General features: G+C 43.2%; 13 protein-coding genes across 13 annotated transcripts; 5 read left to right on the plus strand and 8 right to left on the minus strand.

Annotated features, from left to right (window-relative positions):
• Window positions 1–39: 39 nt before the first annotated feature.
• On the minus strand, window positions 40–4,602 carry SJAG_02912 (adaptin). Its single transcript, XM_002174060.2, has 7 exons — window positions 4,562–4,602; window positions 4,406–4,479; window positions 4,280–4,367; window positions 4,150–4,225; window positions 3,826–4,063; window positions 2,901–3,769; window positions 40–2,840 (listed from the first exon to the last, which is right to left on the minus strand). The coding sequence occupies exons 2-7, from the start codon at window positions 4,443–4,445 to the stop codon at window positions 2,649–2,651; spliced, it is 1,503 nt and encodes a 500-aa protein (XP_002174096.1). The 5' UTR covers window positions 4,446–4,479; window positions 4,562–4,602; the 3' UTR covers window positions 40–2,648.
• On the plus strand, window positions 160–1,093 carry SJAG_02910 (UNC-50 family protein; the record flags this gene model as incomplete). The annotated part of the gene is made up of 5 exons (XM_002174058.1): window positions 160–210; window positions 250–331; window positions 424–793; window positions 841–920; window positions 960–1,093. The coding sequence occupies 5 exons, from the start codon at window positions 160–162 to the stop codon at window positions 1,091–1,093; spliced, it is 717 nt and encodes a 238-aa protein (XP_002174094.1).
• On the plus strand, window positions 1,223–2,431 carry SJAG_02911 (programmed cell death protein; the record flags this gene model as incomplete). The annotated part of the gene is made up of 2 exons (XM_002174059.1): window positions 1,223–1,333; window positions 1,412–2,431. 2 exons carry the CDS (start codon window positions 1,223–1,225, stop codon window positions 2,429–2,431), a joined length of 1,131 nt encoding a protein of 376 aa, XP_002174095.1.
• Window positions 4,499–5,868, minus strand: SJAG_02913 (pig-P subunit). The gene has a single exon (XM_002174061.2). The coding sequence runs from the start codon at window positions 5,860–5,862 to the stop codon at window positions 5,275–5,277; it is 588 nt and encodes a 195-aa protein (XP_002174097.1). The 5' UTR covers window positions 5,863–5,868; the 3' UTR covers window positions 4,499–5,274.
• A 636-nt stretch (window positions 5,869–6,504) lies between these two features.
• SJAG_02914 (ER membrane protein complex subunit 4) lies at window positions 6,505–7,068 on the plus strand (the record flags this gene model as incomplete). The annotated part of the gene is made up of 1 exon (XM_002174062.1): window positions 6,505–7,068. The coding sequence occupies one exon, from the start codon at window positions 6,505–6,507 to the stop codon at window positions 7,066–7,068; it is 564 nt and encodes a 187-aa protein (XP_002174098.1).
• A 228-nt stretch (window positions 7,069–7,296) lies between these two features.
• Window positions 7,297–8,121, plus strand: SJAG_02915 (splicing factor Spf30; the record flags this gene model as incomplete). Its single annotated transcript, XM_002174063.1, has 1 exon — window positions 7,297–8,121. One exon carries the CDS (start codon window positions 7,297–7,299, stop codon window positions 8,119–8,121), a length of 825 nt encoding a protein of 274 aa, XP_002174099.1.
• A 112-nt stretch (window positions 8,122–8,233) lies between these two features.
• On the minus strand, window positions 8,234–16,304 carry SJAG_02916 (alpha-1,4-glucan synthase Ags1). Its single transcript, XM_002174064.2, has one exon. The coding sequence runs from the start codon at window positions 15,625–15,627 to the stop codon at window positions 8,380–8,382; it is 7,248 nt and encodes a 2,415-aa protein (XP_002174100.1). The 5' UTR covers window positions 15,628–16,304; the 3' UTR covers window positions 8,234–8,379.
• A 280-nt stretch (window positions 16,305–16,584) lies between these two features.
• SJAG_02918 (ubiquitin conjugating enzyme Mms2) lies at window positions 16,585–18,629 on the minus strand. The gene is made up of 5 exons (XM_002174066.2): window positions 18,523–18,629; window positions 18,321–18,459; window positions 18,070–18,195; window positions 17,948–18,027; window positions 16,585–17,820 (listed from the first exon to the last, which is right to left on the minus strand). Exons 1-5 carry the CDS (start codon window positions 18,531–18,533, stop codon window positions 17,760–17,762), a joined length of 417 nt encoding a protein of 138 aa, XP_002174102.1. The 5' UTR covers window positions 18,534–18,629; the 3' UTR covers window positions 16,585–17,759.
• Window positions 16,839–17,561, plus strand: SJAG_02917 (caffeine induced death protein Cid2; the record flags this gene model as incomplete). The annotated part of the gene is made up of 2 exons (XM_002174065.1): window positions 16,839–16,923; window positions 17,122–17,561. The coding sequence occupies 2 exons, from the start codon at window positions 16,839–16,841 to the stop codon at window positions 17,559–17,561; spliced, it is 525 nt and encodes a 174-aa protein (XP_002174101.1).
• Window positions 18,563–19,510, minus strand: SJAG_02919 (hsp20-like protein). The gene is made up of 2 exons (XM_002174067.2): window positions 19,471–19,510; window positions 18,563–19,412 (listed from the first exon to the last, which is right to left on the minus strand). The coding sequence occupies exon 2, from the start codon at window positions 19,319–19,321 to the stop codon at window positions 18,893–18,895; it is 429 nt and encodes a 142-aa protein (XP_002174103.1). The 5' UTR covers window positions 19,322–19,412; window positions 19,471–19,510; the 3' UTR covers window positions 18,563–18,892.
• On the minus strand, window positions 19,389–21,881 carry SJAG_02920 (NatA N-acetyltransferase complex subunit). Its single transcript, XM_002174068.2, has 2 exons — window positions 21,779–21,881; window positions 19,389–21,737 (listed from the first exon to the last, which is right to left on the minus strand). The coding sequence occupies exons 1-2, from the start codon at window positions 21,827–21,829 to the stop codon at window positions 19,587–19,589; spliced, it is 2,202 nt and encodes a 733-aa protein (XP_002174104.1). The 5' UTR covers window positions 21,830–21,881; the 3' UTR covers window positions 19,389–19,586.
• Window positions 21,882–22,162: 281 nt separating this feature from the next.
• Window positions 22,163–24,133, minus strand: SJAG_02921 (cAMP-independent regulatory protein Pac2). Its single transcript, XM_002174069.2, has one exon. It carries the CDS (start codon window positions 23,162–23,164, stop codon window positions 22,475–22,477), a length of 690 nt encoding a protein of 229 aa, XP_002174105.1. The 5' UTR covers window positions 23,165–24,133; the 3' UTR covers window positions 22,163–22,474.
• Window positions 24,134–24,276: 143 nt separating this feature from the next.
• SJAG_02922 (myb family protein Eta2) lies at window positions 24,277–26,994 on the minus strand. Its single transcript, XM_002174070.2, has 2 exons — window positions 26,716–26,994; window positions 24,277–26,551 (listed from the first exon to the last, which is right to left on the minus strand). The coding sequence occupies exon 2, from the start codon at window positions 26,438–26,440 to the stop codon at window positions 24,536–24,538; it is 1,905 nt and encodes a 634-aa protein (XP_002174106.2). The 5' UTR covers window positions 26,441–26,551; window positions 26,716–26,994; the 3' UTR covers window positions 24,277–24,535.
• Window positions 26,995–27,287: the final 293 nt, after the last annotated feature.

Consider the following 27,287-nt stretch of genomic DNA (forward strand, 5'->3'; position numbering starts at 1 on the left):
AAATTCTGTTTTCTAAATTGTTTGACGCCATTTTAAAGTTTTCATAAACGATCGGTTAGATATACTATAACTTAACTTTATTTATATATGACGTCGTATCCGTGATAACGTAAAGCGGCTGGTTTGCTTGCTACTCACTGCATATACCATTCACGCAAAATGTATGGGAGTATCCGCCATAAATTGCGGTTTTTGAGGCTTTCTCAACTTGTATGTATCCGTATTATGGACAATTTTCTCATTTTCTAGGATTTTGAGAAGGCATTCTGGGAAATGGGCAATTTAGTGCGCGCTCCGCGAAAAGTTTTTCGGTCAATTGTTCTTCATGTACGTGCAATAAGTTGCGATGCATAAACTAATTTAGCAGAAACGTATGTGTCACTTACAATGCACACAAATCAGCCTTTTTAACGTGTTTATCAGAAACAACGAATCGTTATGTCCGGGATGATCCAGCGTTTATAATCGTTTTCGGCCTACTAATGGCATTAAGTGGAATATTATGGGGCCTTGTTTATGCCAGATCAGTTCGGGAAGCCTTTTCACTCGCATTTTTCATGGTAACTGTTGATTTATTAGTTGTTGGCGCCTTATTGGCATCAGTCGGATATTTATTAGCGCGTTTTGTATTTTTTGACAGGGAGATGTCGCGTAGCTCTCTATCAGATGGAACAAATGGAACAATTGAATGGGGTTATTGCCTTGATGTGCATTTTAACGCGTTTTTCCCCGTTTTTGTTTTCATATACACGATTCAATTGTTTATGGCTCCATTTTTTCTTCAAGATAAATGGTAAGGGTAATTATGACTACAGACCAAAAAAATTGACCATCGAGCAGGATTTCGTTATACTTTGGGAATACTCTGTATCTGTTGGCTATATGTTATTACTTTTATCTAACGTTTTTGGGTTACCAAGGTTTGTTTTTCCAATCAATGTTGTGGTCTAACATTTCAGTTCTCCCATTTTTAAAGAACACACATTACCTTCTTTCTCCCATACCGTTCTTTATCGTCATGTGGTGTGTTTCATTATTCGGATTCAACATTCCACAGCATGTTATTTCTGTTTACATCCTCAACGATCAATGACTTACGTCATTCTCGCTTATGTAAAAACTTTATTGTTCTTAAATCAACGTGACTCCCAACTGTGGACTTACCTGAAGAGAACGTAGCCGAATCTGTGAACTTTGAAATATTGATTTACATCGGTGCCCGATGTCTAGCGGACGGTCATACACTACACAGACATGGCTCGGATTCCCTGATGCTAAATTATGTGACTCTGAGGCACCTGATGCGTATTCATCATTCCTCGGAGGTTCACCAGTAAGTACACTCTGCTTCAAACAAAGGCAGCAGTAATTATGTTAAACAAGAAATCATGGCTGACTAATTCCGCTCTAGGTCTTTTTTGGCCAACATTCGTGCAATCCGGAGTTGCTGCGTTGTGGACGTTGTAAAGAGTACATGCAGTTCGTGCTTCAGTGCTATTCACCCCTTGAAGGAGATGATACGAAAGAACGGGCTTTGTACATTTGGATGTGTCACAATGCTTCATGTAAACGAAATCCTGAGGGTGTACGTTGCCTTCGAGGGGAAAGGCTTCTTAAAAATACTGAGCAAGAAACGAAAGAATCGCCTCAGAAAACGAAGGATTTGAGTACCAATGTCGCTCAGAAACCAACCTTTGTAAATCCGTTTTCTGCACCTTCGTCCAATGCTACGGAGTTTGCCAATCCCTTTTGCTCTTCTAGCACTCAGCAGCTCAGTAATCCATTTTTGTCATCTACATCACAGAAGACACCGTTTAGTCAGATTGCTGCTAAACATGCTACGAAAAAGGATCCTGTGGTTGTACATGAAACACAGTCAGCGAAGCGCACGCGTTTTACTAATTCGTTTACTTATCCGGAAGAAATCCCACAATTTCCGGGTACCTATATCGCTTTCGACAAAGAAGTGATTCCTATAAAGCAACAAGGAAAATCTAAAAAGGAGAAGCAACTAATGTTGGATGCGACAGCTGATCCTAGTGATTGGGGCCAGGAAGGTTACGAGAAGTCTCCAGCGGTATTCGAAAAGGCATTCCGTCAATTTACAGAGCGCATTGCATTCAATCCTCAGCAGTGTGTTCGTTACGAACGTGGGGGAGCAGCGTTGTTGTCTTCTTTCCGAGATCAACTTGGTTCCTCTATTCGTTCTGCTTTAAATGGTAATAAAAACCCTTTTCCAAATTGTCGGCATTGTAATTCGCCCAGAGTGTTTGAATTGCAACTTGTTCCTCAGACTATTTCGTTATTGGATGATATGGTCTCCGAATGGACATCCGTTCTGGTTGCAACTTGCGCCATGGACTGCTTGCCTAGCGTTGATCAAGACATGTGCGGTTTTGTCGATGAGTGGGTAGGTATCCAATTTGAATAGAAAATAAATGAATGAAATTTTGTCAAAATTGGTTAAACTGTAAGAGATAACTCACTCAAAAAAATCGATTATTTCAATTTTCTAGATTTCTTCATGAATAGTGTCTAAGGTGCGAAGAATTGAAGTGTGCAAAACGAATGAGATATTCCCGTATCGTTGAAAGCATTAACCTAGACTCCTATAAGCGGGAAAAAAGGGAAAAAAATGTGTTTTTGAACTACAAAGGAATGACCGACTGTTCGAATTCCTCTTTTAAAACACCGTCGATTTTATAGGTTACTTTGAGTCGAACGGGAAGACCCTTAGAGGGATTAAGAGGGCCATATACAGATACTTGTTGTGTAATACCCTCTACTGCACCCGCAGGAAGCATTGATCCAGATTGAGGTTCTAATTGCAACTTGTAGACCTACAAGGTTTTGTTAGTAGTTGTTCTTGTGAGCGCAAAATAGGTGCGGGATTAACTAACCTTAGGAACGGCAATGAAGAGCTGGAAATTATCGATGAGTTTCGTTGAGTCATTGGAAAGCTTCAAAACAAGAGAGAGTTTGTTTTGTTGAAACTCTTTAGAGGCGTAGCGTAACGTGAAATACGCGAATTTATGCAAAATATTAGAAAGTGTGGGTTCGGGTGACAATGCTGAAGGCTGGGAAGAAGCTGAAGGAGCTAAACTCGACAGATGGATAGGAGGAGTTGCGGTTTGAGAAGCAGGAGAGCCAACAAGATCTGTAGTATGGTTGATTTCTGAGTTTGTATCCGGTTGGAAGTTGAGATCAATCAGTAGGTCACTATTTGATTTTGCAGAAACCATCTCAACCTCATTGGCTGTCTTTCGAAAGTTGGCAGCGCCTTCGACGTCCCGGTTCTTTATACACTTATACTGGTTCGTAAGATTGGTTACGTATTCATAAAGCGATGCAACTTGTTGCTTATCGTTCTCATCTTCAAAATCATCCTTAAGAATGCGTTCTAGTTTAATAGAAGCTTCTTGGAGCGAGGTAGCGAGTTCGTCGTAGACGTCACCAGCGGAGAGTTGATCTGTTTCTGTTATGCCAGCAAGCATCTCACCAAACAAGGTAGCTTTACGCTTCAGTTTTTCAAGGCTAGCAATAACACGGTCGCGGTACTCCTTTTTGCGTTGAGTATCATAACCAGCCATGATTTTCATCAATTTGTTGGCTTCCGCAAGGTCAGTGGGAGTCCCTCTACGAATGAGCTCTTGTAACTTTGCCGACATTGCTTCTCTGTCTTCACGTTCCAGTTCCTCAATACTTTTTAGAGTGTTCTTCTCTGACAACACTGTAATATCATCTTTGCTGATTTCCGGAAACTTATATCCTAGAAGGACGTTAGCAGGCATACACTTTAAATAGCAACTCTTCAGCAAATCGAACCATTATAACCAAGTAGAATGTGCATATCACGAATAAATCCAAAATCGTCTTTGTAACGACTGTCCTTGCAGATAGTGAGTCTCCACTCCTCAATGAGACGGAGGATAAGCTGCTGGATCTTGTTTATACCCATCCGCGGATGCTCGGGAAAACGACGGACCAACTCATTTAGGAAATCCTTGGTAGCTATCTGTAGATGAAAAGCATAACCACAGTTCTTCACACAGATGTCAAGTAACTGGGGTACAACGTTGTTAGTTACAATGAATGAAAGCAACGATAGAACCTAAAACATAATGTAATTGGTGCTTCTTGCTAACGTACGTTAACAGCTAAATATGCAACGGTCGGGTTTCGATCATTGATTTTTCGAACAATTGCAAAAGCTGCAACTCGTGGACTAAACAAACATCACATTAATATACATGACATCCTTTACATCGTTACTTCATACAGATTTCCCTTCTTTTGGTTTATCAAGTCAGCTATTTCAAGGTTTAAAGCCAAGTTTGGCTCGAATGCGAACGGTTCGGTCGCATCGCCTGTTTGTTAGAGTTATGTATAGCTACATGTCACGTACGGATATATTTCAACAAAGTAATTTCGGCAGAGCTCGCCATTTGCCAAGAGACCCAGAGACAAGAGTATAAACCGCTAACCTGTTAAATGAAATACATGGACTATGGTGGTTATCTTTGGGAAGCATCTTCGCTTAGATAACCTTTAGTTGGCTTACTTAAATCTGTATTAACGAAAATGTGCTTTGGCGAGGTTGTGTTCTTTGTGACAAAGGCCAGTTTCATTACAAAGAAATAAAATACTACTGAGATATTTTCGTTTTCTCACGATCATTTTAAGGAGCAATGATGGGTGGTTTAAAGTCCCATGCTTTCTCTTTTCTATTGATTTCTTTTTCTTTTTCGTTTGACATAGTAATGTTTAAAGATGTATAAGAACAAGTAAAAATCCAATCAATTAAGTGATCGGTAATATTAGCAACAATAAAATTAAGCGGAGACAAATTATTATCTCCACGTGAAGTTCTGTAACTGGGCATGTTTATAACGAGCCTTTATTTTCAAAGGGGCCGTCCAGTACTTTTCTTGTTGCACTTTTAGATCAAACTGAACAGTTTACGTCGACACGTTACAATTGCTCGTTTAAAAGTATCAGTGACATTAATGAGTGGCTCATGTTTTATGGAAAGAGGGGTAGAAAATGCAGCGAAAAAAAAAGTGAAGAAATGCAGACATGGCAGGCATAGGCAATAGGAGCCATTAACGACTGGTTTCCAGTTGCATGGTAAAAGAACAGTGAGATAAGAGCGACGGAAAAGAAAGGGGTTGTCAATCAATGACAATGAAAGTGGTGGCTTAATAGTCAGACTGCGAGTTTCACGGAACAATAAACAAAATGGAAGGAAAGTCGATTGGGTGTATGATGTTCGTCTCACTCATTTTGGTAAAGCAACTCATTGACTTCAGAAAGCCGCTGGTCAACCACTCGTCCATTCAAAGCACCATCCTCGGTGCCAACAGATGCATATTGGTCGACAATGCACTCGATACTGCTTAAAGGACGGGTCAGAACCTCAGTGTTGTGCAGATTCAGTGAAACGTATATGAACACTAGCAAAACCACTAACCATGAAGGAACGGCCAACGCCCACCAGCGTGAAAGATAGTAATGTATTTCAAGAGACTTTAAAATCCAGTCTGGTGTCATTGCCCAAACGATGTATAGTCCAAACGATATTAACGACACTAGATACAGGACAAATCCGTAGTATTCGTAAGTAGGAACTTTCACCATCATGTCCCAGTCCTTTTGATCCGGACCAGAAATGTCAATTCCATCGTTTTCCGGGGTTGTTGACCATGTCCGTAAAAGTGTGCCCAGTGATGGTGACGGCGGGACTAACATCGGTCGGCCGTAAAACGGGGGATCAAAAAAGTGTTGCTTTGGCGATTCGTCATTGTAATGTGAATCATTGTTTTCGCAATGCGGACATGATGCTGAATTCTGAAGGTCTCGCATTTGGAGAGGACAAACTCAACCAAGCAGCTTGTCGCGCTCTATAGGAAGCGCTGAAAGATGACGTAAGTACAATGAAATGAAAAACGCGACGCGCTCCTTGGCAGCAGCAGAACAACCTTAATTTTATTTTATGAAGTTCTTTCTCTCAGCTCATTTCTTATCCTTTACCATATACAACTGACTGCCTCTTTTTGTTTTATTGGTTTTCTGTTTTGTTTTTTTATTTTTAAAATCGACTGAAGATGAATCTTTTACTTGGTCAAAAACAAGCAATTACAGATGTCTTACAAATTTATGGTATAAAAATGTGTGGTTACTCTAGTCTAAAGAACAGTTCCTTTATGCTGACAAAATCCAGAAAATGCTATTTGGAACAGATTGTCTGAAACAAAAATGAACGACATCAATCCTGGATTTAATGAAGTATTATTTAGAGAACCACGTAATTGTCGTTACATTCTAGGTAATTTTCGTTTATTCAATAGTGTGTGCATGCTTATACTAATCATTCCCGACTGCTCATCCTTACTACTACGCTCGTTCCTATTTTAACGAAAGTAAACCGATTGTTAGACTCTCTCAACTACTCACTCTCCAAACTACATCATATTTTTGGTATTTAAGAGTAGTGTATCTCCTAATATGTCTATAAACGACGAGAAATACTGGATAAAAAATTTTGCAAAAGCCTCTGGCGCAGCTACCGTCACGTCAAAGAAAACCAAGGTTTTAACGACGGATGCTTGTGGCCCGGCTGGATATGATACGGCTTTTAATATGCAAATGTCTAAGAAGAAACAGATATCTGAAAATAATGCTATAAAGGAAGCACAACAAGTGCTTATTATGAAGAAAGCCTGGGAACTTGCTACATCTCCATTAAAACAGGTTCCTATGAACGCTATAATGGCCTACATGTCAGGTAATAGTCTTCAAATTTTCAGTATCACCATGACCGTCATGTTGGTTTGGAATCCACTGAAAGCTATTACGCGTACTCGCAAATCTTTCCAACCCTTCATCAATGCCACCTACCAAAAGCTCATGCAGCCTATGGTAGCTTATGTTCTTTGTCAATGTGTCCTGATGTTAATTGCTTTCTTCAAGTTAAACTGGATGGGACTTTTGCCAACCACGACGAGCGATTGGATCGCATGGGAGAAGCCTCGCGAATTTACTGAGCATGTAGTGCATTCTATTCATTAGTCATTACATTATGAGCATCGCAACTACAGCATGTACTAATCGCTTTTCATACAACGAGTAGTTACGCTGTCTTCGTTTTCTCTGCTTAAGCCTTACTCACCTTCTCGACATAGCGATATCTACGGAGGGTGCGCAACTCGTCGGTTCTAGGACACACACACACACACACACCACCAGACGAAAAAGTTGGAATACTATAATAGCGCAGCAAGCTGTACATAACCCACTATGGATGCTGAAATTGAGCAGTATAAAGTTCAACTTGAGCTGGTAAAGCACTCACTTGGGAAAGATCCAGACAATTCTGAGCTAATTACATTGAAAGATGAACTGGAAGAATTAATAAAACTTTCAGATAGCCTTGCAAAGGCAAGCGATATCGTGCCGTCAGATGAAACAACAGAAACGACTGAGGGCAGGAATGAAAAAGAACCGTCCGATCAGCAGCCTGGTAAGCTCTTGAACGCCAAACCCGGTGATCTGTTGATGGCGCGTTGGCTTTCGGGCGATAAAGCTTACTACCCTGCGAAGGTTATCGCTGTATCTGGTGCAAGGGAATGGAAAAAGTATACGGTAAAATTTATCGATTACCCGAACACAGAGACCGTTCCCATTGATTGTGTAAAGCTACTCCCAGAATCGAAAAAGCGAAACATTGAAATAACACAACCACGGAACCTTGCTCTTCCTCCTCCTCCTCCTCCTCCGTCAAAACCTGTCAACATGCCACCACCGCCGCCGCCTCCATCATCAGCTCAGCCATCAGCTCCTTATACGACTAGCAATGTTGCCTCGTATACTCAAAAGATGCAAAAGCATTTAAAACCCAAGGCCGCTTTAGAAGCTTCACAAAACTCATGGAAACAGTTTGCTGCCAGAGGAGTAAAAGCTGGACGCGTCGGTAAACGGAAAAAGATTGGTGAAACCAGTATATTTCGTAGCCCAGAGGGCCTCAATGGTCGTGTGGGATTTATGGGAAGCGGCAGAGGTACGACAAAATCAGCAGCACGGGAGAAACACATTTACAAGGCCTCCGATGACGACTATGAATAAGTATCTACTAATCCATGAACTAGTAGCACTCCATTGAATATCAACCCCAATTTTATACGCTACGAGTGGAATAAAAAGCTAGATGCAATATAATGTTGTATAAGTATTTGGAGAAAAATATGTGATGCTTTTTGTAAAGGGCGTGAATCAAAAATGAGTGTATCAGATTGACCAAGAAACGTTATTAATGTAACAGGTAACAATCGCGGAAATGGGAAACACATAAAAACTAGGTATAAGGTTATTAGTCATCCTTGCTCAAGGTCTGCTCAAATTCTCCCGACGGAAGAACAACAAGAAACCAGCACAAATGGCGAGTTGACAGAACAAGCAAATCCAAAATGGCGCACTTGCCAATACATGAGCACCGTCTCCCGGATTCCAGCCAGTGAAATCCAAGAAAACGTTGGCAGGGCCGACTCTGTTAGGGGCACCCGCTCTTCCAATAATGGTCGCAACGGCACCGATGATTTGTCCTGTCATCAATGCACTGGCAACATGCTTACGGGTCAAGGTCTGAAGTAGAATCATACCAATACCGACGCTTTGAATAGCATCGAGCACACCCAACCACAGCCACAAGCAACGTCCCAAATAGGGACCTGCATCACCAGCCCATGGAAGATAAAGTCCAATATTAGACGTACCCCAGAAAATTTGAAGCCATCTAGGAGCACCAAGACCAACACCGAAAACACAAATCAACCAAGAGTGTGTGCCTGAAACCCAACCAAGGAGAGCTAATAGAGCTGCCCAAATGATGATATAAAACACGACAACCAAAATGAAGATTTGCCATTGGGGAATTTCAGAAATAGCCCAAAGATAAGTCCAAGAGCGACCATTAAGCGTAGAGAGCCAGAAGTTTTGCAAGAAAACTGCAATACAGAACCAAATTACCAGCTTACGTCTCAACAGAGCCGTATAGAAGGCTGGAATCTTTCCAGGAAGTTGGTAATAGTAATCAGGAAGGCCATTACGTAACATGAAGAAAAACAGCACAGACAAACAAGCCAAAGGCCAGGTAATAGCAGGGATTACGGGCGAAATCTTGTAGTTCGCCGTAAGACTGGTGTTCGCTTTACTCAAATATGCACCCCAATACCAGATAGCCGCAGACCAAACTTGCTGAGTTCCCTGTACGAGACAAGCGCGGAAAACCCATGTGCGTGTCTCAACATGTCCCTCATCACCAAAATTCAATGCGAAGAACAAGGAACCGCTAGAGGAACCAATGGAATAAATCCATGCAGCAACGCACGAAATCCAATATCTTCCCTTGTATACTCCATTGAAAGCAGGAAGACCGATCATGAAAAAGGCAATTGCGTAGAAAACAAAAGGCAAAGAAAGGCAATGGCGACTAGGGTACTTAGAGAATCCGAACCACCAGAATAAAGACGCAACAATGAAAAAGCCGCAAACCGCGTACAGTTGAGAAGTTTCTAAACCATAACTTCCCGAGAACAGAGTCAACTGATAGGAAGTCGCTGCAAGAATCTGACCAAGAGCAACGATGATAGAATATATAGGCCATCCAAGAATCTTCCGTTGCATAAACTTCTTGATTCCAGTTACCGGTTGATAAGTGTCGGTGTCAACAAAGTCCATGGAATCATTAGGAGACTGAGAAAGCTGCGAGTAGGACAACCCACTGCTATTAGAATCAGACTCCTCTTCCACAGGGTGTACCGAAGTTTCATTAAAATGTGGCTTGCTTGGCTTTTGCAAACCAAGTTTCTGAACACGGCGAGCTTCGTAGAAATGTTTCTCCGACTTCAAAAGGAACAACTCAATACACAAATCGTCCTTAGAATTCTTCGGATTCAGTTCCTTCAGTTTCTCACTGAATTTCTGTAAAGCATGACCATCGCTATCCGTAAATGTCTGTTCCACCTTCGTGAGGGCAAAGTCCTTCTTCTCCTTACCAGTCATGACTGACGCAAGACTAAGACTAGACTCAGTATGCAAGTTTCCATACATGTAAGGATTACCACCTCCGGATGGCGACTTTGCAAAAGGAGGAGAAGGGGGAGGCAAGTGCACATCACTACCCTTCGAGCCCTCAGTTGAGTCATCTTGACTGACAGTTGCTCCAAGTCCATGCTCACCATCAAAATTGCCAACCTGTGGGCGGAACGATGGCGCATTACGTATAACAGTTTCATCATCCAAAAGGTCATCATAAAAGTAAGGTTTTTGAGGATCAAACTCGAAGTCCGCGGAGTCTTGGCTGAACTCAGAAGGTGTCTGCGAATCCCTGTAATGGCTTGCAATCTTGTCACGAATAGCATCGGCATTCCAGATGTCAGGCTCCTCAATATCCTCAAAATTCTCTTCCCGAATAGCATCTAGTCCTTCAACCGCAGGCTCATCAGATTGATGTGCTGGACCAGTGCGTCGTCCAAGAGACAAAGATCTAGAAAGCTTCTCAATATCTGACACATTAGTCTCTGACGAGTCTGCAGCTGGCGTAAATGAACTAAACAAGTGTTGTGCAGAATCTGTAGGTGCAACTGTTGAGCTGACACTTGTAGCTGAAGAATTTGGCTCATTTATTGTGTGCAAACCTTCAGAAGAGCGACTAACAGATTCATGTGTCAAAGAATAAAACGAAGAACGAGACTTTCCAGATTTTCTGCACTTAATACTAGCCTTGATACAGCCCTCGGTAAGAGCCTCCAACTTGGCAATCCATTCAGACACTGGGAACCGTTGCTTCAGCGAACGAGCACGAAGGAGTGCACGCGTATTTTGAGAAGAAGAAAGCGCTTGTTGACATGCAGTTTCGAACTGTCTCAAAAGATGTTGCGTAGCAGTGGATTCCACTGTAAACCACCAACCTGGCATTTGACCGAGACCACCTACACGAGCACCAATACCAAGAGCACCCTTTCTTCCAAACTCGACGGCAACGAGGCCGAAAGGTTCATCACGACTAGGAATAAGAGCAAAATCAGCACCACTGAAAATGTAAGGAGGCAATTGGGTAAATTGTGGCCGAGAGAAGACACGGGTTGGATAATGTTCCATTAACACACTTAACTTTTCGGCAGCAAACTTTCCGTACAAATCAATAACAGGACCAACACAGAGAAGCTGAACCTTGTAATTTTCCAGCAACGAAGGCGCAATATCAGCAATAAGATCAATACCTTTTTGAAGAGACCAGCGACCGACGAATACCAACAAGTCATAACTCTCGTCAACCTCTAATCCTGCCCATTCCTGTGCCATTTTCTTATCAACGAGCTTCTGACGCTCAAAGTCGGGATCAACAGTAACCTTCGATTTTGAAGCATCTGCTCCAACATCATCAGTATCGGTAGGATCAGGATTTGGCAATTTTCCAATCTTCTTTAAACCCCAGAAAATTGGGTAACGAGCCCAGGAACGCTTTCCGTACTTGTTAGAGACACCAACGACACCAAATCCCTTTTGATGAATACGAATATAAGAAACAGCTGCGTGAAGAAGATTAAACACGTTACCAAATTGGACGTATTTACTGCAAACACGTTGTGGAATATTATAAACAGCACACACCTCCTCTTTCTCTTCGGGTGTGCGAAGAGGCCACAAACCTTGGAATTCTGCATTATGGAGTGAAAGTGCACATGGAATCACATCAGGAAGTAGATAGCAGGGAGCAAGAGCACCATGATAATCGTTAATATGATAAATATCAATGGGGTTGCGTCTAATAACCTCTGCAATACATTGATTCCAAGCAGAGTAGAAAATAGCAGAACCAAGGTCATCCATACGAGCGGGATAAGGTTCCTTAGTATTTTGTCTTCTGAAAACCGGGGCATCCAGGAGAACATACTTGATGTTATCCACATAATGATGATAAACGTTAATTGTATAGGTTTGATCAATAATCTTGACCTCAATAGGGGCAGCTTCTTCAGCCTCAGGATAAGCGATGTCACCGACACAGGGAACCACCCAAACAAGATCTTGATGCTTCAAATTCTTTCCCATAAGTTGCGCCATGACACCCAAACCACCAATTTTAATTTTAATTTGCCAGTCAGAAATATCATACTCCAAGGTAGCAATTAAGACACACTTGCGCTTAGCTGTACCGGCAACCGCGCCATTTGCTGGGTTAAAGGGAGTAGAAGAATGACTCTTTTTCAACATATTCTTGAAGCCCGAAATGGGCTTCAGAGGGAAAAAGTGATGACCAGTGCTAGTTCCATGTTTATTGAACTTCACCTTATAGAAAGAGCCCTTAAACGTCATGGAGACAATGATGGCCGAGATCGGGGGAATGACGATGCAAAGGATGTAAATGACAATGGACACAGTCCAGCTTCCGACAGGAACAAGTTCATATCTCATCATGTGATCATAGAATTTCACTTTATAAGCCAAGTAGTGATCACCTGGATCATAATAAATAATTACTTCGTTTGCCGACAAATCTGAGGGTGCAGTACGCATAAGTGCCGAAGTATTACCCTGTGAACCATAAATTTTAGTTTTATCGGGTTCCTTATCAGAGTTAACTCCCCATGCGTTGAATTGAATAATAGCAGGGTATGTGGAACTAACGAAGTTTACCTCCCAAGTATCGTCATCCACTTGAGTAAACTTGTTTGAAACGCCAGAATCATAACCCCATTCGTTAAAGGGTCCCATCAAAAACATGTTTGGAACCGTCCGACGATATTGATATCCATGATCGCCTTCTTGCATATGATTTGCTGAGGCTGCTATATCACTCCAGTACTGAACTTGGATGTGTTGACCCTTCCACATTTGCTTTTTAGTACCCGTCCAATTACTAGGAGTGTATTGCGTGGGTTCGCCAGTGTAGTTTTCCCAAGGACTCCAAGTACGAGCAAAGTCAGACGAATAGCGAAACTTCGCAGCTCCAGCAGCAGTGTGATTTATATAATACTTGCTGTCTTCGACATAAATAAGCGTGTCCGAGTAGTTAGCGCTCATGAACACCATAGGGTTTAGCGTCGAACCAACACGGAAAAGGAAGTGATTTGTAGAATTTACAGATCCATTATTCCACGCATTACTAACCGGTTTAAGAGTAACTTCATGAATACCTTCATAAACATTCTGAAGCTTACCACTCCAGGAAAATACTCCAGGAACTTGACCGAGCATAGAGACAGACTCAGTAGAAGTGTAATTAACACATGTCACACTGCTCTCATCGAGGGTAACCGTAATGTTTTTGGGAATAGTAGATGAACTGAATGAAAGTGCCTTCGTAATGTCATCACACATCATGGGTTGAGAAAACTCAATTGTGTAGGTAAACGAGTTGTTAGTATATTGAATTCTCGCATCATGTTGAGGCGTGACCTTCGTGATAATGGGATCATAACCAACAAAGCTGGATTCAGGAACAAAGAGCTTAAAGCCGTAAGCGGGGAGCTCTATACTGCTCAAGCATCCCCAAGAACCATTTGCCGAATTTTGCAGGGTGTAAGTTTCATATGGATAAATCAAGTTCTTAACCACTTTGCCAGGAGCCCACGGACCGAGAATTGCATTTGAACTATCACAGTCGTAACTCCAGGTAACTGTGTTATTTCTGTTGGAGTAGATAGCCCAAACAGGGGAAGTAGAAACACCGTCCGCCGCATACTCGGTTAGATTTTGGATACCAGACATAGCGCCACGAATCACACTGTACAAACCCATGACCGTAGGAGTAGGCTGACTGTTAGGGAAGTAGACATCCTCAGTCCAATTACGGATTAAATCGAAGCGATAACCGTGTAAGAGAGCGACGTACTTATTGCGAATTTGATGAATGTTCATATAGGCATTCCGATATTCAGAGGCAACATCAAAGTGATCATAACTATTCCATTCATCATGGCAACCGTTCTTCGCAGGAGTCAAATCAATAGAAGGGTATTGCGTCGCGTTAAGGCCATAGCAACCATGAAGATACCAAGCCCAAGCCGAGTTCATAGGCTGACGACCATACAAATAATTACCAGCCGTGTTATCAAGGATATAGAGACCTTGTTCATCACCGTAATAAAGAAGAGGGATACCGGGGAACATCAACGAAGTAATGACAGTACCCAGCATCAAACGTTCAGTTCCGTTTTGGATGGAACCCCAACGGAACAGATCGTGATTTGTAACACCATACATATGTCTGGGATCAAGCTTTCCAGTGTTAGGATTGATGAAATCCTCATTAATCTGGATGCCATTCCAAGCCTGAGGCATTTGATTAGAAACATCGTAAGAAATTTCCATAGCACTGTCCATGCCTAAAAACCGAGTCAAACCACGATAAACAGAATAGTGGAATGCAGAGGCATCAATGTTGTTATATGTTTCATCACGAAGGAAGTAGTCCGAATCAGAAGACTGCAGAGAGAAAGCAACGGTAGTATTAGGGGGACGATTATCAGGTTGACGTCCACGGCCATAATAAATAGCACCGTAACTAGAAGAACCAGTAACTTCACCAGGAATGAAGAAATTGTTCTTATTATACTTCTTTGCACATTCACGAACGCTCATTGACCAGTCCGTAAGGAAATCAACTGTCATTTGAGTAGCCTTATCGATACGGAAACCGTCGACATCAAGCATAGAAATCAGCAAACAAGACAGATGGCGGAGTTTTTTGTTGACATCAGGGTTCCACTCACGGAGACGATCTTGCACGGAAGCGAACTTTGACAATTGACGACGCCAATCGGGGTAAGAACCAAAAGCTTCGGTATCACCATATTGATCAATGTCGGAAACATAACAACCCTTCCACAAAATTTGCACAGGATGACCATCGTCACCCCAGAAACGAGGAAGTTCACAACTCTTGTTCCAAACATTGTGGTATTTGAAATCAAGATATTGGCGCGAAACATTCTTCCATTGAGCGTCATGTTCGTTAAGACTGAAGTCGACAGCACCGTTCAAGTAACCAGTAAGACCGACAAGATCACCAAGTGTTGCTACAGTCATATCCACAATTAAATACATGCCGCGACTGTGAATCTCTTCAATAGTGTCACGCCAGTCATCAATAGTACCAAGATGGGGATCAAGAATGGTAAGATCAAGAGGAGAATACTGGTCTGCACCCCAAGGCATATTGATAAAGGGTGTACCGGCAATGTAAATGGTGCCAACGCCCATGCCTTGAATGTAGTCAAGAGACTTTTTCAAACCAATAATGTCTCCACCGTTGCGCAAACTTGTTTCACGGATATCGTATTCGTAGTAGGTACCATTAATGTCGTTGTTTGTCGGATCACCATCGTACCAACGGTCAAGAATGACCGTAATCATGTTCATGCGCCAATTTGAAGGGCTGGCTGTGAACTGATGGTTTGACCATTCTCCTGAGTAGTCCAAAACTTCTGTGGCTGTTTTGTTCGTGTTAAGGTTCCACTTCACCATATCCTCCATGTACGGCGCAGCCGACACACAGAGGAATACCACAAACCCCAGGACTGTAATAAAGACACCTTTCCAGGTCCATACTCCCAAAAGACCATGCATAAGAACGAAAAAAGACCAAATGAAATGAAAGGATCACGGGTATAGTCTCAGTAGTTTTCGGCACAAACGTGAGAGATGCGTATGCGAGGCAGAAAGACGAGGAGAGCGAGAGAGTGGGGCACAGGGGACACACAAAAAGCTGAGTGTTTAAGACGCCTAAAAAATAAAGAAACTACTGTTTCACACAGCGTCACCTGAGTAATCTGTGGATAGTCCAAGATATCAAAGCACAGGAATCCACTTAAGTCTAGAAACTTTTCGCGGTTTCGAGTACGAAGAAGGGTATAACAGCGTGCCGAGTACCAGTCCCAAGAAAAAACCTTAAAACTCGTATTGTCTACTCCACAATGAGAGCTTCAATGACGAGAACGTCTAGAAAATACAAAAATTGTTGGTGAGGCGATGCAAAAGAACTAAGGACAAACGAAGGAACACGACGATGTAAAAACAACAAGGAGAGAAAACAAGAACAAACAAAGAGCCGAGAGATACGCCAGGCACTCCAGAAGGATCTTTTATTTTAGTTCCGGCCACGTTTGGAACACCTGGTTCGTCCTGAGTGCTTCGGGATGGGGAGAAGTAACGAGTTGGTCTGGGATAGTCTGCAGTCGGTAACTTAACTTTTTTGATTAAATAAATAAAAAAAGCTAAGCATAGAGGCTTTGTTGACATGGCTACGCCTAGCGCCCTGCTAAACACTATTTGGCGGCTGACAGGCGTCAGTGGAGATGCTGCAGCCAATTAAAATGCTCGTAGGGAACACACACAATTTACTCATTCGTCATGAACACGCACATTTTTTCTAATTGGAGAACGCAATCGAAAGCACCGGCACGATTGCAACGCCAAGCCGACGTCGTCAATTTACGCAGACCGGAACAGCACCTATAGGTTGAGTGGCGATGGACAGCAAGTACAAAAGAAAAAACAAGCTCGTAGATATTCGCTGATACATTAGTCTTAAAGCTCACTGTTCTATTTGATATTCATTTTTCCATCGTACACCCCTGTGAACTACACGTGTCGATCATCACACCCGTGGAGGCGAACTCTAACGTCATGTGATTACTAAAACGACCACCCAGAGTACGCACCCTCACGCGCGTGTTGGCTTCTACCAGGGCGAGACGGAAAAGCATCAGTGCTCCTCTTACGACGAAACTCAAAAGCCCCACACAGGAGGGAGTTGTAGCATCAAGTGTGTAGCACACATGGGACATAACTTGTCGAACTCGACACAGAAAGAGATTCCGGCACTGACTCGGAGACTTTGCCTAGACCTCAAGGAACTGAAGAGTATGTGAGGACGATAGAGAAGGAAGGAGGTGTTTGGATTTGTGTGTCTGCGATATGCGGATGCATAAACGCGTCACGTCGATGGGCTGTGCGCGGCAGCAACTAATTGGAAGAAAAACAATTGTTGTGTTGTAGATTGTGTTAGGAGGGAATCTGTGGAATTTGGAACTGACGGTTAATAACATTGTTCTCATGTAGACACGCTTAGAGTCGCTCGCAACATCGACGACTCAATTCGCATTCTCCTCAACTCGAGCAACGTTCGAGAATACAGTCGAAGCAAAGAGCTAATTGGAATATCTGAGGAGGAGCGCGACAAACGCTGTTTAGACGTACAACAGCAACTGTTCGCATCATGGCTCTCCCGAACACAGCTACTAGACACTTGCGAACACATTGTCCAGTCAGAAGCTGTTCACCAACGGACTCCAAAGCCGGTCGCAGAAGCAAGTGCTACCCCGGAGCGACTGGATCCGTACGCCAAGTCACAGGCTGTTGACGAATCGGTTACGACAGCACTCTTGAGTGTGATAGCCAACGAACGACAAGTCGAGAACATTGTGCGTGATCGAAGCTGGGAAGAACTTACTGCCTTTTGTCCAAACCTCCAGCAAGATTGGCGGGATGTTTTTCGTTAACAGGTCGGGTGGATAAAGCTCCGCAAGTGCGTTGAAGGAATTGACCGATGCATCTATAAAACGTCGAAGAAACTAAAACTAAGCAAACCAACAAAACAAATCGTCCTGTTGACTAATCGACCTAGTAGAGCGTACGCCAACGAAAAGTCATCGTGGGATTGGTTCAAGTAGGTTCTTAACAAAAGTTATATCCGATGTTTAGTAGGTGCTTCCCTCAGGAGGCTGAGGAAGCTTGCGATTTGCTGGACTGCCCATTTCTCTAAATTGACTTTTTAGCTACAAATAAAACGGGAAGATAGAAAGACGTGCCTAAACAATCCTTAAATCTCAGAATAGACAGGGGAAGCAACAGAGCCTCGTCCTTTCTTTCTTTCTTTTAAACGTACCTCTTAAGCTCAACCAAAACTGTTTCCATAGTGTACTCTCTCTTCCAGTTTTTAAGACAGTGAATTGCATGAGGATCAACCTAGTTGTTAGTTCCCAATTAACCACTGATGATTCTGCTTACTTCACCAGTTGTATTATTTACTCCAGGCAAGTTAATACGCGAAATAAATGTGACCTTGGGAGGCTCGTCGGGGTATATGGGACCGCAATGCAGTTTTAAGGAATAAATTCTGTTCTCGTGAACACTCTAAACGCCATGTAAGCAACAGTATCCTTCAAAAGGAGCACGTCTCAGTTTATCACAACGCCATGTGTATAAATGTTACGGTAGTTCATTTGCTAGCACAATAATGGCGCTGCACGGTTACTTACGTGACCAGGTCCAAGAATGGTAGCATTCCAATCAGACAATGTAATATCGTCTGCCTTGAACAAACCGTATGAACAGGAGCTGTCTCCAAGACCCTTCTCTCCTTTTTCCAATTCGTCAAGCAAGCGAAAACTACGGGGTCTACGGATTTCATATGTCAGTCTCCCATTCTAAGCATTGAAAACAAACGTCTTTATCACGTACACTTTTGCCATTTGTCTTGTGTCAACACACAAATATGGTGGTTGGTATTAGGAAGGTGCGCTTCGGACCCTTCGTCGGAAACCCCAGTGAGAAGGACGCGTCAGCAGTTTGCCTCCCGATGAAATGAAATTTGTGTCGCGTAAAACGCGCTACGTAATAAAACTTTAATTCTAGTGCTAGTTTCAAATACGCGTCAGTTCAAATTCAATTATCAATGGTTCTTCTAGTTCGTTAGCCATCATACACTTCGTTAATTTATTCATCTACCGTTAACCCCATTGAATTGCGTGCGACATGATGCCGAAGTTGGTCTTCTATCACATTCTGTTGTGATATTGGGTAACAGTCATTTGGTTTGTACAATAGCTTGTTAAGAGATTGGAATGATATGAGCTCCACTTGAGGTCTCTTGTTTTCTCATTACGATACTGAGAACGCCATCACGTAAAGAGGCCTGCACAGAATTTGGTTCCACCTTAGCGGGTAAATTAATTGTGCGTCTAAAACTGCCGTTGCAGCGCTCGTTTAGCAATACAAGCTCATCCGTGGCAGTTGTCAGCTTTTCACTTTTGCCGGTAATACTCAATTCATCCCCTCTCAGATCAACATTTAGATTCTGTTTACGTATTCCAGGAACCTCAACAGACACCTCAATTTCGTTTTTTCGGTCTACAATTTCCAAACTCGGTCCGAAAAGACAGTGTAACGCAGAACGGTTTTCCCAGAAATTATCGTGCCCAAACGAGCTTCCATTAGTTGCTTCATTAAGAAAATGATTAAAAAATGAATCAAATAACATCCTTGGAAGGTAGAAGCACGCGTACTTGAAGAAACTCCTAGCAGCTGTGTGTCAATGAAGTACGCAAGGAAGCGGACGCACCACTATATGACTGAACGGTAGTTAGTAAGATGAGGTTTATAACGTGAATTCGTAACATGAATACGCACTCCTTGGTTTTGTTTTCGTATGTATGGCAACTATTGCAGTTACAAAAAGATGGCCTAAATTTTATTTTTGCAGCAGAGCTGTCATGTCAAATTTCATTCTCTATCGATTGACATATTTAGGATGAAGCTTGCTTCTCCAGCAATTGATTGATTTTCTGCTTTTGGTCTTCAAACACAGGAGAATCGTCAGAAGTAGCGAGTTGTCCAGCTTTTTCCAAAGCAGCAACAGCCTTGGCAGAATCTGCTTGGCGAGCAAACAATTGCGCCGCAAGCAACTGAACAGAGAATCTATCAGCCCCGTACTTCAGAAGCTCTTTCAGATACTTGTCCGCTTCCTCCAACGGCTTCTCTGTGGCAATGAGATGCTCACCCAAGGGATCTTCATCAAGTGTTTGCTGTAAACCTTCCTCAGGCTTGAGGTGGGCCTTGTCAGCGGCCTTGATCTTCTCCTCACGCTCATGACGCTTGGCCAGATCCTTCTTCAACTTCTTGTGAAGCTTTTTACGTTCATCGTCGGATAAACTGTTGCTAAGAATTTTCTGCAAGTCTGCCTCCTTTGGACCCAGCTTCAGGATAGGGTAATCAAATACCTGCAGGTAGATCTTAACAACTTCCTCCAACGCCTTTATCACAGTTTGTTGTGTCATGATACCATCTTCCCACTTCAACATGTCAACGTATGTACGCAAGGAGCCCTTTCTGAAGGCAAAGAAGTGGAAATCATACTGATCATCTTCCCAGACCTTGTAGTTCTTATAGATAGTAAGGAAACGCTTAAGAGCCAAAGCATACTTCTTTTGGCGTGCATGTGCCATTCCATCTTCCCACATGTACCACATGCATTGCATGTCTGCAAGGTCACCGAGGGCACCTCCAACAACGTCGTTGCGTGTAAACAAGGAGACAATGTTAGCAGCTTCCTCGTTTTTATTAGCGCGAAGCATATACTTGGCACACTTGTTATTCACGAACCGGTCCTGCAAATCCAATTCACGACCGGAGTTCATAACGGCCGCGGCCTTATCGAGCTCACCTTGATGCTTATAAATACGAGCCTTAACAATATACAGCTCGGTAAGTGAAGGTGTATGCATCAAAGCTTCATCCACCAGTTCCATGGCCTTCTCCAGATCACGGACAAAGTCGTAGTATTGCGCCAAAAAATATAACACCCAAAGCATGGTGCTAGGCGGCTCTAAAGTTTGATCGGCGCTAGCCGCTTCGTCTAAATGACCATGGGTACGTAAGTTGTAACGGTAAGCTTCGACGAGTCCGGCAACAGCCTGTCGTTTAACATTGTCGGCACGGAGCAAGGCCTTGATGTTTACGAACACAGAAGGAACACCACGCTTCAATGCGAGTCGAAGATATGTGTCGACGCGACGAACAAAATCATCACCCTCAGCAACATTCAAAGCGAGACGTCTTGGAGCATCTGCGCGAGGGAAAAGTGTTGCCAACTTGTCCAGAAGTTCAAGATATGCAGTGGCATTTGTAATGTTTCCCTTGGCATCCACATTACCAGCGGCTCTTTGCAAATCCTCATAGTACTTATGATGGTCAGGATTGCGGTTAATTAGCAAAAAGAGAGTCTGCTTCGCATCCTGAAACTTCTCGAGAGCAAATTCGTATTGAGCCTTCGCTTCATAAAAGGCAAGACGGTCCAAAATCGCCTTATCAACAGAAAGCAGGTGCTTTAATGCAGCCTCGGGGCCCTCAGACTTGGCAATTGAGATGTTGAGGAACAATTGAGCTTCGGACTCCTCCAAAGGCTCCACAGGAACACCTTCGGCCACTGTAGACTCAAATGCCTCGAGCAACTTTTTGCACTTGGCTGCATTTCCGTTGAGATACGACGCAACAGCCAAAGCACTCCAATTAGCACGGACTCCAGGATTAGCCTGCAGGAGAGTATTGCGTGTGTCCACCAGAGCTTTGAACGAACGTAATTGAGATTGCAGAAGAGCAATGTCTCTTTGAAGATTAGGGTTCGCTCTGTCGAGCTTGCTTGCATTAATGTAACACTTAAGTGCTTGAACATAATCCTTGTCGGCCTTACAAATCAAGCCATACATGTGCCAACAAACACTGGAGGAGATGTCATGTCGCAAGCCAAGATGTACAAATTTGTAGCCCTCCTCCTTTTGCTGAAGCGAATGAAGAAGAAGACCCTTGAGGGCTAAAGATTCTCCATGTTCCGGGGACCGTTCCAGTACTGTGTCGATGCTTTTCAGTCCCTTTTTGTATTGCTTCGTCTCAAAACATTTCTGTTTTCTGTTAACTTAATTCGTCAACATCTTCAACATACGAGAGCGGTCCGAAAATGAGATATCTCCTTGGGTCCGAGCTGTTTGGCCATATTGGGCGCTGCGTTGTTTGCTTACCGTAAACAACAGTTCCTTACACTCGGGTTATGACTTAGCGGGGTTTAACCGAATCAGGACGGTGTTATACATAGTACCATAACGTAGTGTTGTGTGTTTCGTTAAAACGATAGGGCAACGATAATGTACGGTAAGTACAATAACGAACTATATGAAACTTCAACGCGCGTTTGTGGGATACTGTATAATAACGCATTCAGGGAAAGAGTATTAAGGCTTGTTTAGGTTTGAGCAGCTTCGGTTGTGGCAGGGCAGGGGGGCCTATGGATGAACGTAAGCGATGCTTGAGCTTAGATGAAAGAGAGTTAAACAAGCTTTGGTTGAAGAATTACAAAAGTGGCCGAAACGAGATCGCATTTTGGCTGTCATTTTATAATGTCGACGATTAGCTACGAAAGGTAAGGGGAACGCCGTAGAGCCTCAGGGTAGCGAAAAGATATGAGTTTCACAACAGTGAGTTCTACAATTGCTACAAAGTTTCAAGGTAATGGAAAGCATCGATGTGGTGCAATGGCCAAAGCTCAACGTCGGGATTAGGTAAAATTAGACAAAACGCCCTATGACCACACAAGCCTGGAAACGCGTACCGGTAGTGTCTCGACGGTAGGTGTCTCAACAATTTATAGGAATAGAGCTTGTCGCAATTTGTCGAGGACACGGGCGTCTTCACTGAAAGCGACTTTTTCAACCGGAATGTCGTAAGGTGCCAGGAACTTGGGGGGTTGCAGGATTGGAGGGCCAGCATCTGGATACAGATCGTATGGCACAGTAATCATAGCAAGATTAGGATCACTGCTAGGAACTGACAGTGAAGGATCGGGGACGGCGGAAGCGTAAGAAATTAAATGGAGCTTTTGGTTGAACGAAGTGGTGATGCTGAAAGACTGCTTGACGAGGCCGTTGGGCTTGTAGTGCAGCCCAGAAGAGGAGGAGACATCTTCGTCATCTGCACTGTCATCGGTTTGGGTACCATTACTATCCTCGTCCGCACCAGAACCGCCTTGACGTTTCTGCTGCGGAGACGTAGAACGGCTGGAGTGATGGTTGCGACTCGACTTGCGTTTGCCTTCCATCTCGCGGTAGGTGAGGAAGGAACCACTTACGCGTGATGCACTCCATGACTTGCCGTCCGTCCAACGACGCATGCCGGCTTCGCGTTCGTCCCAGACGAACACGCTCCCGGGCTGAATATTGTTGCGCTCGTGGTCTGAAAGTCGCCGTTGTACGCGAGGAAGTATGCCAAGACGACACGCCTCGAACAAGATTATCGCATCCAGAGGGGTTTTGACAAGGCCTGTATAGGTCTGCATTTTTTTCGAAAAAGGGGGAAATTAACAGGAACTCGTTAGAAAGCACCGTGACAACAATTTCGCGGCACCAATAGGAGCAACGTTGGAAGGAAAAACACAAGATAAGATGGGTAAAAGGAAGTAAGAAAAGAAGAATTAGCAACACAAGCTATTTCCAACCAGCTGGAAATCAATGTTGGAAAAGCAACAGAGCTCTTTTAAGCGATGCTAATATACAGAAACAGTGTTAACGAGGAAGGTGGAAACACACGAACAAATAGCGTATCGTCTACTCGTTTGTTTACTTCGAGAAAGCAGATGACTCTAAACAGGCAAGACGGTTATGACAACAGAATCACTGTATCTAACAGGTTCGTACACAAACTCGCAAAAACGGGTACACACAAACGAAAACGATAGCGTCGACAAATAAAAAAGAGGCAATCGAGTCCCACGTTGGAGAAACCGTCGACTTGCTAAACGTACACACACGGAGCAGTAAACAATAAAGACCGGATGACACAGAACACAGGATTATGCACTCGTCGTTGATACTGTTGTGCAAAACAAACAAACAAATATGCAGAAGAAAACGTGGTTGGCAAAAACGAGAAATGCCTGATAAAACAGATTATCACTGGCTAAAACAAGCAAAAATACACTGCTGGTGTCTAAACAACGATCTTATAAGTCGTAGGAATAACACTCTTCACAGAAAAAGTCAAAACAAGCAAGAAATCCCGTCGAAGAACAATTCTTCAAGTCAAAACGAGATTCCAGCAAACAAATCGAAAAGACGAGGTGACGACAGTTTAACAACTCTTGTGTTTAAGAAAAGTCTAAAAGAAAACACAAGGCAAAGGTTTAGGGCTTTCAGAATGACAGTGGTAACGCGCAGAGGCGTCGCTTTCTGAAAACTCAAAAAAGTTTGTCAGAGGGAGTGCGAAAAAAGGTGCCGCTAGTATGTAGAGGTGTGGAGGCGGCGAGAGGACGGGACTTGATAAAGAAGCAAGCCGTCTAATGATTGGTACGCAATGAGCATAGTTTATTGGCCACGTCACGAAGTCAAGATAGCGAAAATGAACGAGAGATTTTGAGATTTAAGGTAGTCTCATGCACTGTAATGCGCTACACTGTGGTGTGATCGGGTGCTATAAGGCGGGAAAGCTATCGAACGAAGTTTACATAAAATAAAGAATCTTAACGAGAGTTTGCGTGATTTGATTTGCAATAGCTTATACAGCGCGGTGTATACGGAAGGTATTTGCTTAAAGTTTTGCGGCGGGTCATAGTCAAGGGTACAGGCATAAACTGAGAAAGGGGACAGGAGAGGGAGAAGCGGGAAAGGAGCTTTAGCAGTTAACAGAGAATGGCGCAAATGTACTGTGTACGCTACTTCTGCAGTACAGAGCGATCGCGAATAATATCGGGAAGGCTGTTGAGCTCTTCTAGAGCATCGAGTAATTGCTGCTTTTTGGACGGAACCGTTCCGAGAAGCTTTTCTGCTTGCCGACTCAAAAGTTTTGGTTGCCATTGAGGCATTTTTTGTGCAACAGAATCCCAGTCTATGACTTCATCATCATTCATACACTGCACAATGCACTCTAGCAGACAAATGGAATCACCCACAAGGAATGTCTTCTCTTGTTTTGGTTTTTTGGGACGTGGGGTACTGGGAGCTGTTGTATTCTCTGCTGGCAACGGTGGGGCCTGACCCATGGCGACGAGATGTTCATAGCGCCGTTGACAACGAAGCCGCGAACGGGTCCGTAGTGCATTAGAGATGACTGTCCAACTAAGGAAGGCAGGCGCAACAAGATCGGTGCTGCTAAACGGTTCTGTATCCTGTTTACCGTCCGACTCATGAGACTCGTCGGTCGAGGTTTTTGCTATTGTAGCAGACCCCAATTCAGCAGCTGGTTCTGCATGACGTGTCAAGGTCTGTTGGACAAGCTTTATCAGCTGATCGTCTTCATCTTTAGTCCATGGAATCCGATGACCGGCGGTTCCGGAGACAGGGCCGGCATCCTCAAATTGAACGATGTCGCGCCAATGGTCTCGGCACTCCTGACTCGATCGGTTAATTTCCTTGCTAATGCGGGTCCACTCATTTCCATAGAGCTTGACCAGAGATGCTAACGCTTCTTCCTCTTCTGTGCTCCATTTGCGGCTACACTCTGTAGTGCTGTTTTCGTACGGAAAGTATGTTTGCCGGACATACCGATACACAGCTCGAGAATGAACCTTCTGTGAGAGGCCAGCACGTATCTCCTTGTAAAGCATGCGAATTTCTCGCGGACACGTTTTATTTGGTGACCAAACTTGTCGTTTAAATTCATCCAACGAGATTTCTTGCTTTCGACAAAACTGTAATATACATTCGTGAACGTGCCTGCGTGATGCGTCATTAAGAGCAAATAGGCTTGATCCATCGCTGCGCCGGTGCTGGACAGAGTACTGTTCATAACCTTTCAAACCATAAATGCCACGAAGGTGCCGTAAAATAGAGCGCGATGTGTAGGGCAATACTTTCGTTAACCGCAACAGTAGGCCCGGTAGCTGTTGAAAGGGATTAGAGTGGGCTAGAACCTGATTTAGTTTATCAGTATTGATTCCCCGTTTCCGGCAAAATGTTTCGGTAATAGACTGCAGCTGACTTTCCTGCTCGTGTGTCCATACACGCCGCTTAACGGGTACCGTCATCGTAGAATCGGTAAAAGCAGTCGAGTTCTGTTCAGAATCATCTGTATACGCCGATTGAGAATTACGACGATTCTTTTCATGAGTACGTTTAACATTTGGTGAAGACGACTTGCCCGACCGTGAGTTTGAACGAGAACGCTTTAATGTAATTTTCGGGACCGGTAGGCTCAGGTCAATTTCAGCATCATTAACCCAATCGACCTCTTCTTCTTCTAGATCGCGTTCGTCGTCTGTGAAATCGTATATATCTCGTGTTTGGCCCGGATACTTTGAGAATTGAGAATTAGAGAACATCCCGTTACTCTCATTTCCAGCACCTGGAGTACTCAATCCTTCATCTGATAGAGTACGAGGACGCTGAAGTAACTCGCTGTCTGCTTTTGCGGCAGCCTTGTAACCACTTGAATGCCGTCTTGCTCCGTTTTTAACGGGTCTTTCGGGACTGTCATATACGGTTGTGTGAGCGATATGGTTTGGATCCCAAAGCCGTCGTTTCTTCTGTGAGCTATTGAAACTCTTAACTTGGCTGAGGCAGTTTGTAAGCTCCTGACTTAGTTTATTTGAGTCTAAAACTTCATCCGCCGCCTTTACCATTTTGTCGAAATAAAAAATTTAGCAAGGATATAGTGTGTAGGAAGTAATAAAGACGTAAATCAACGGAAAACAAAAAAGAAAAATTTATGAAGGAAGAAGTAGTGGATCAAACTGAAAGCGACGATGAATTAGTAACCTTACTCAAACGCTCAATCATAATGCCCTGCAATTAACCGACACACAGTAACGACCAGCTGAAAACTAGTTCGTGAATGTGATTTGTGGAAGGACTCTCAGTTGTACCGTTTTCAGAATATATTATCTTCAATTCTTACCTTCTTTAATGTAATCTTATGCTTTGCATCAATAATAGCATAAATGACACAGAAGCCCAGTTGCTGAAGTTCACTTCAGTAACAAAATTTTATCGCGAAAAGCGACTTACTCACTTAAAAGCAATAACAATTAGTGCTAGATATTTGTTAGTTTTCAACTTTTCTTATCGTTGGTATCGGTTTGGGTACATAGGAAAATTAATCTATTCACGTGACAGCACGTGCAGAGTTAAAACTCTTTGTCACAGCAAAGACAAAGAGCATCTTCGGATATGGCTGGTGCTATGTCATAGTATTCAGTTCTCTAAACTAAATTCTATCAACGTAATGGTATAGTTGCTTTCATTAACGCCTTCATCCCTTTTTCTTTGTCTCATCCTAGGATATAAAGAATCTGTCGACGAGCTGTTACTTGTCTACTCCCATTCATACTTTCTGAAAGGCTTTCACTCTTTTTGGCTTTTAGCCCAACAATTTCTGTCAGTATCCAAGTTTGTTATTCAATTATTAGATAACAGTTTTGTTTTTTGCTCATATTACCTCATTAAACGTGGATTAGTGGTGTCTTTCAA

The sequence above is a fragment of the Schizosaccharomyces japonicus genome, assembly GCF_000149845.2.
Source record: "Schizosaccharomyces japonicus yFS275 unplaced genomic scaffold supercont5.1, whole genome shotgun sequence".
In the NCBI taxonomy this organism is placed as follows: Eukaryota; Fungi; Ascomycota; class Schizosaccharomycetes; order Schizosaccharomycetales; family Schizosaccharomycetaceae; genus Schizosaccharomyces; species Schizosaccharomyces japonicus.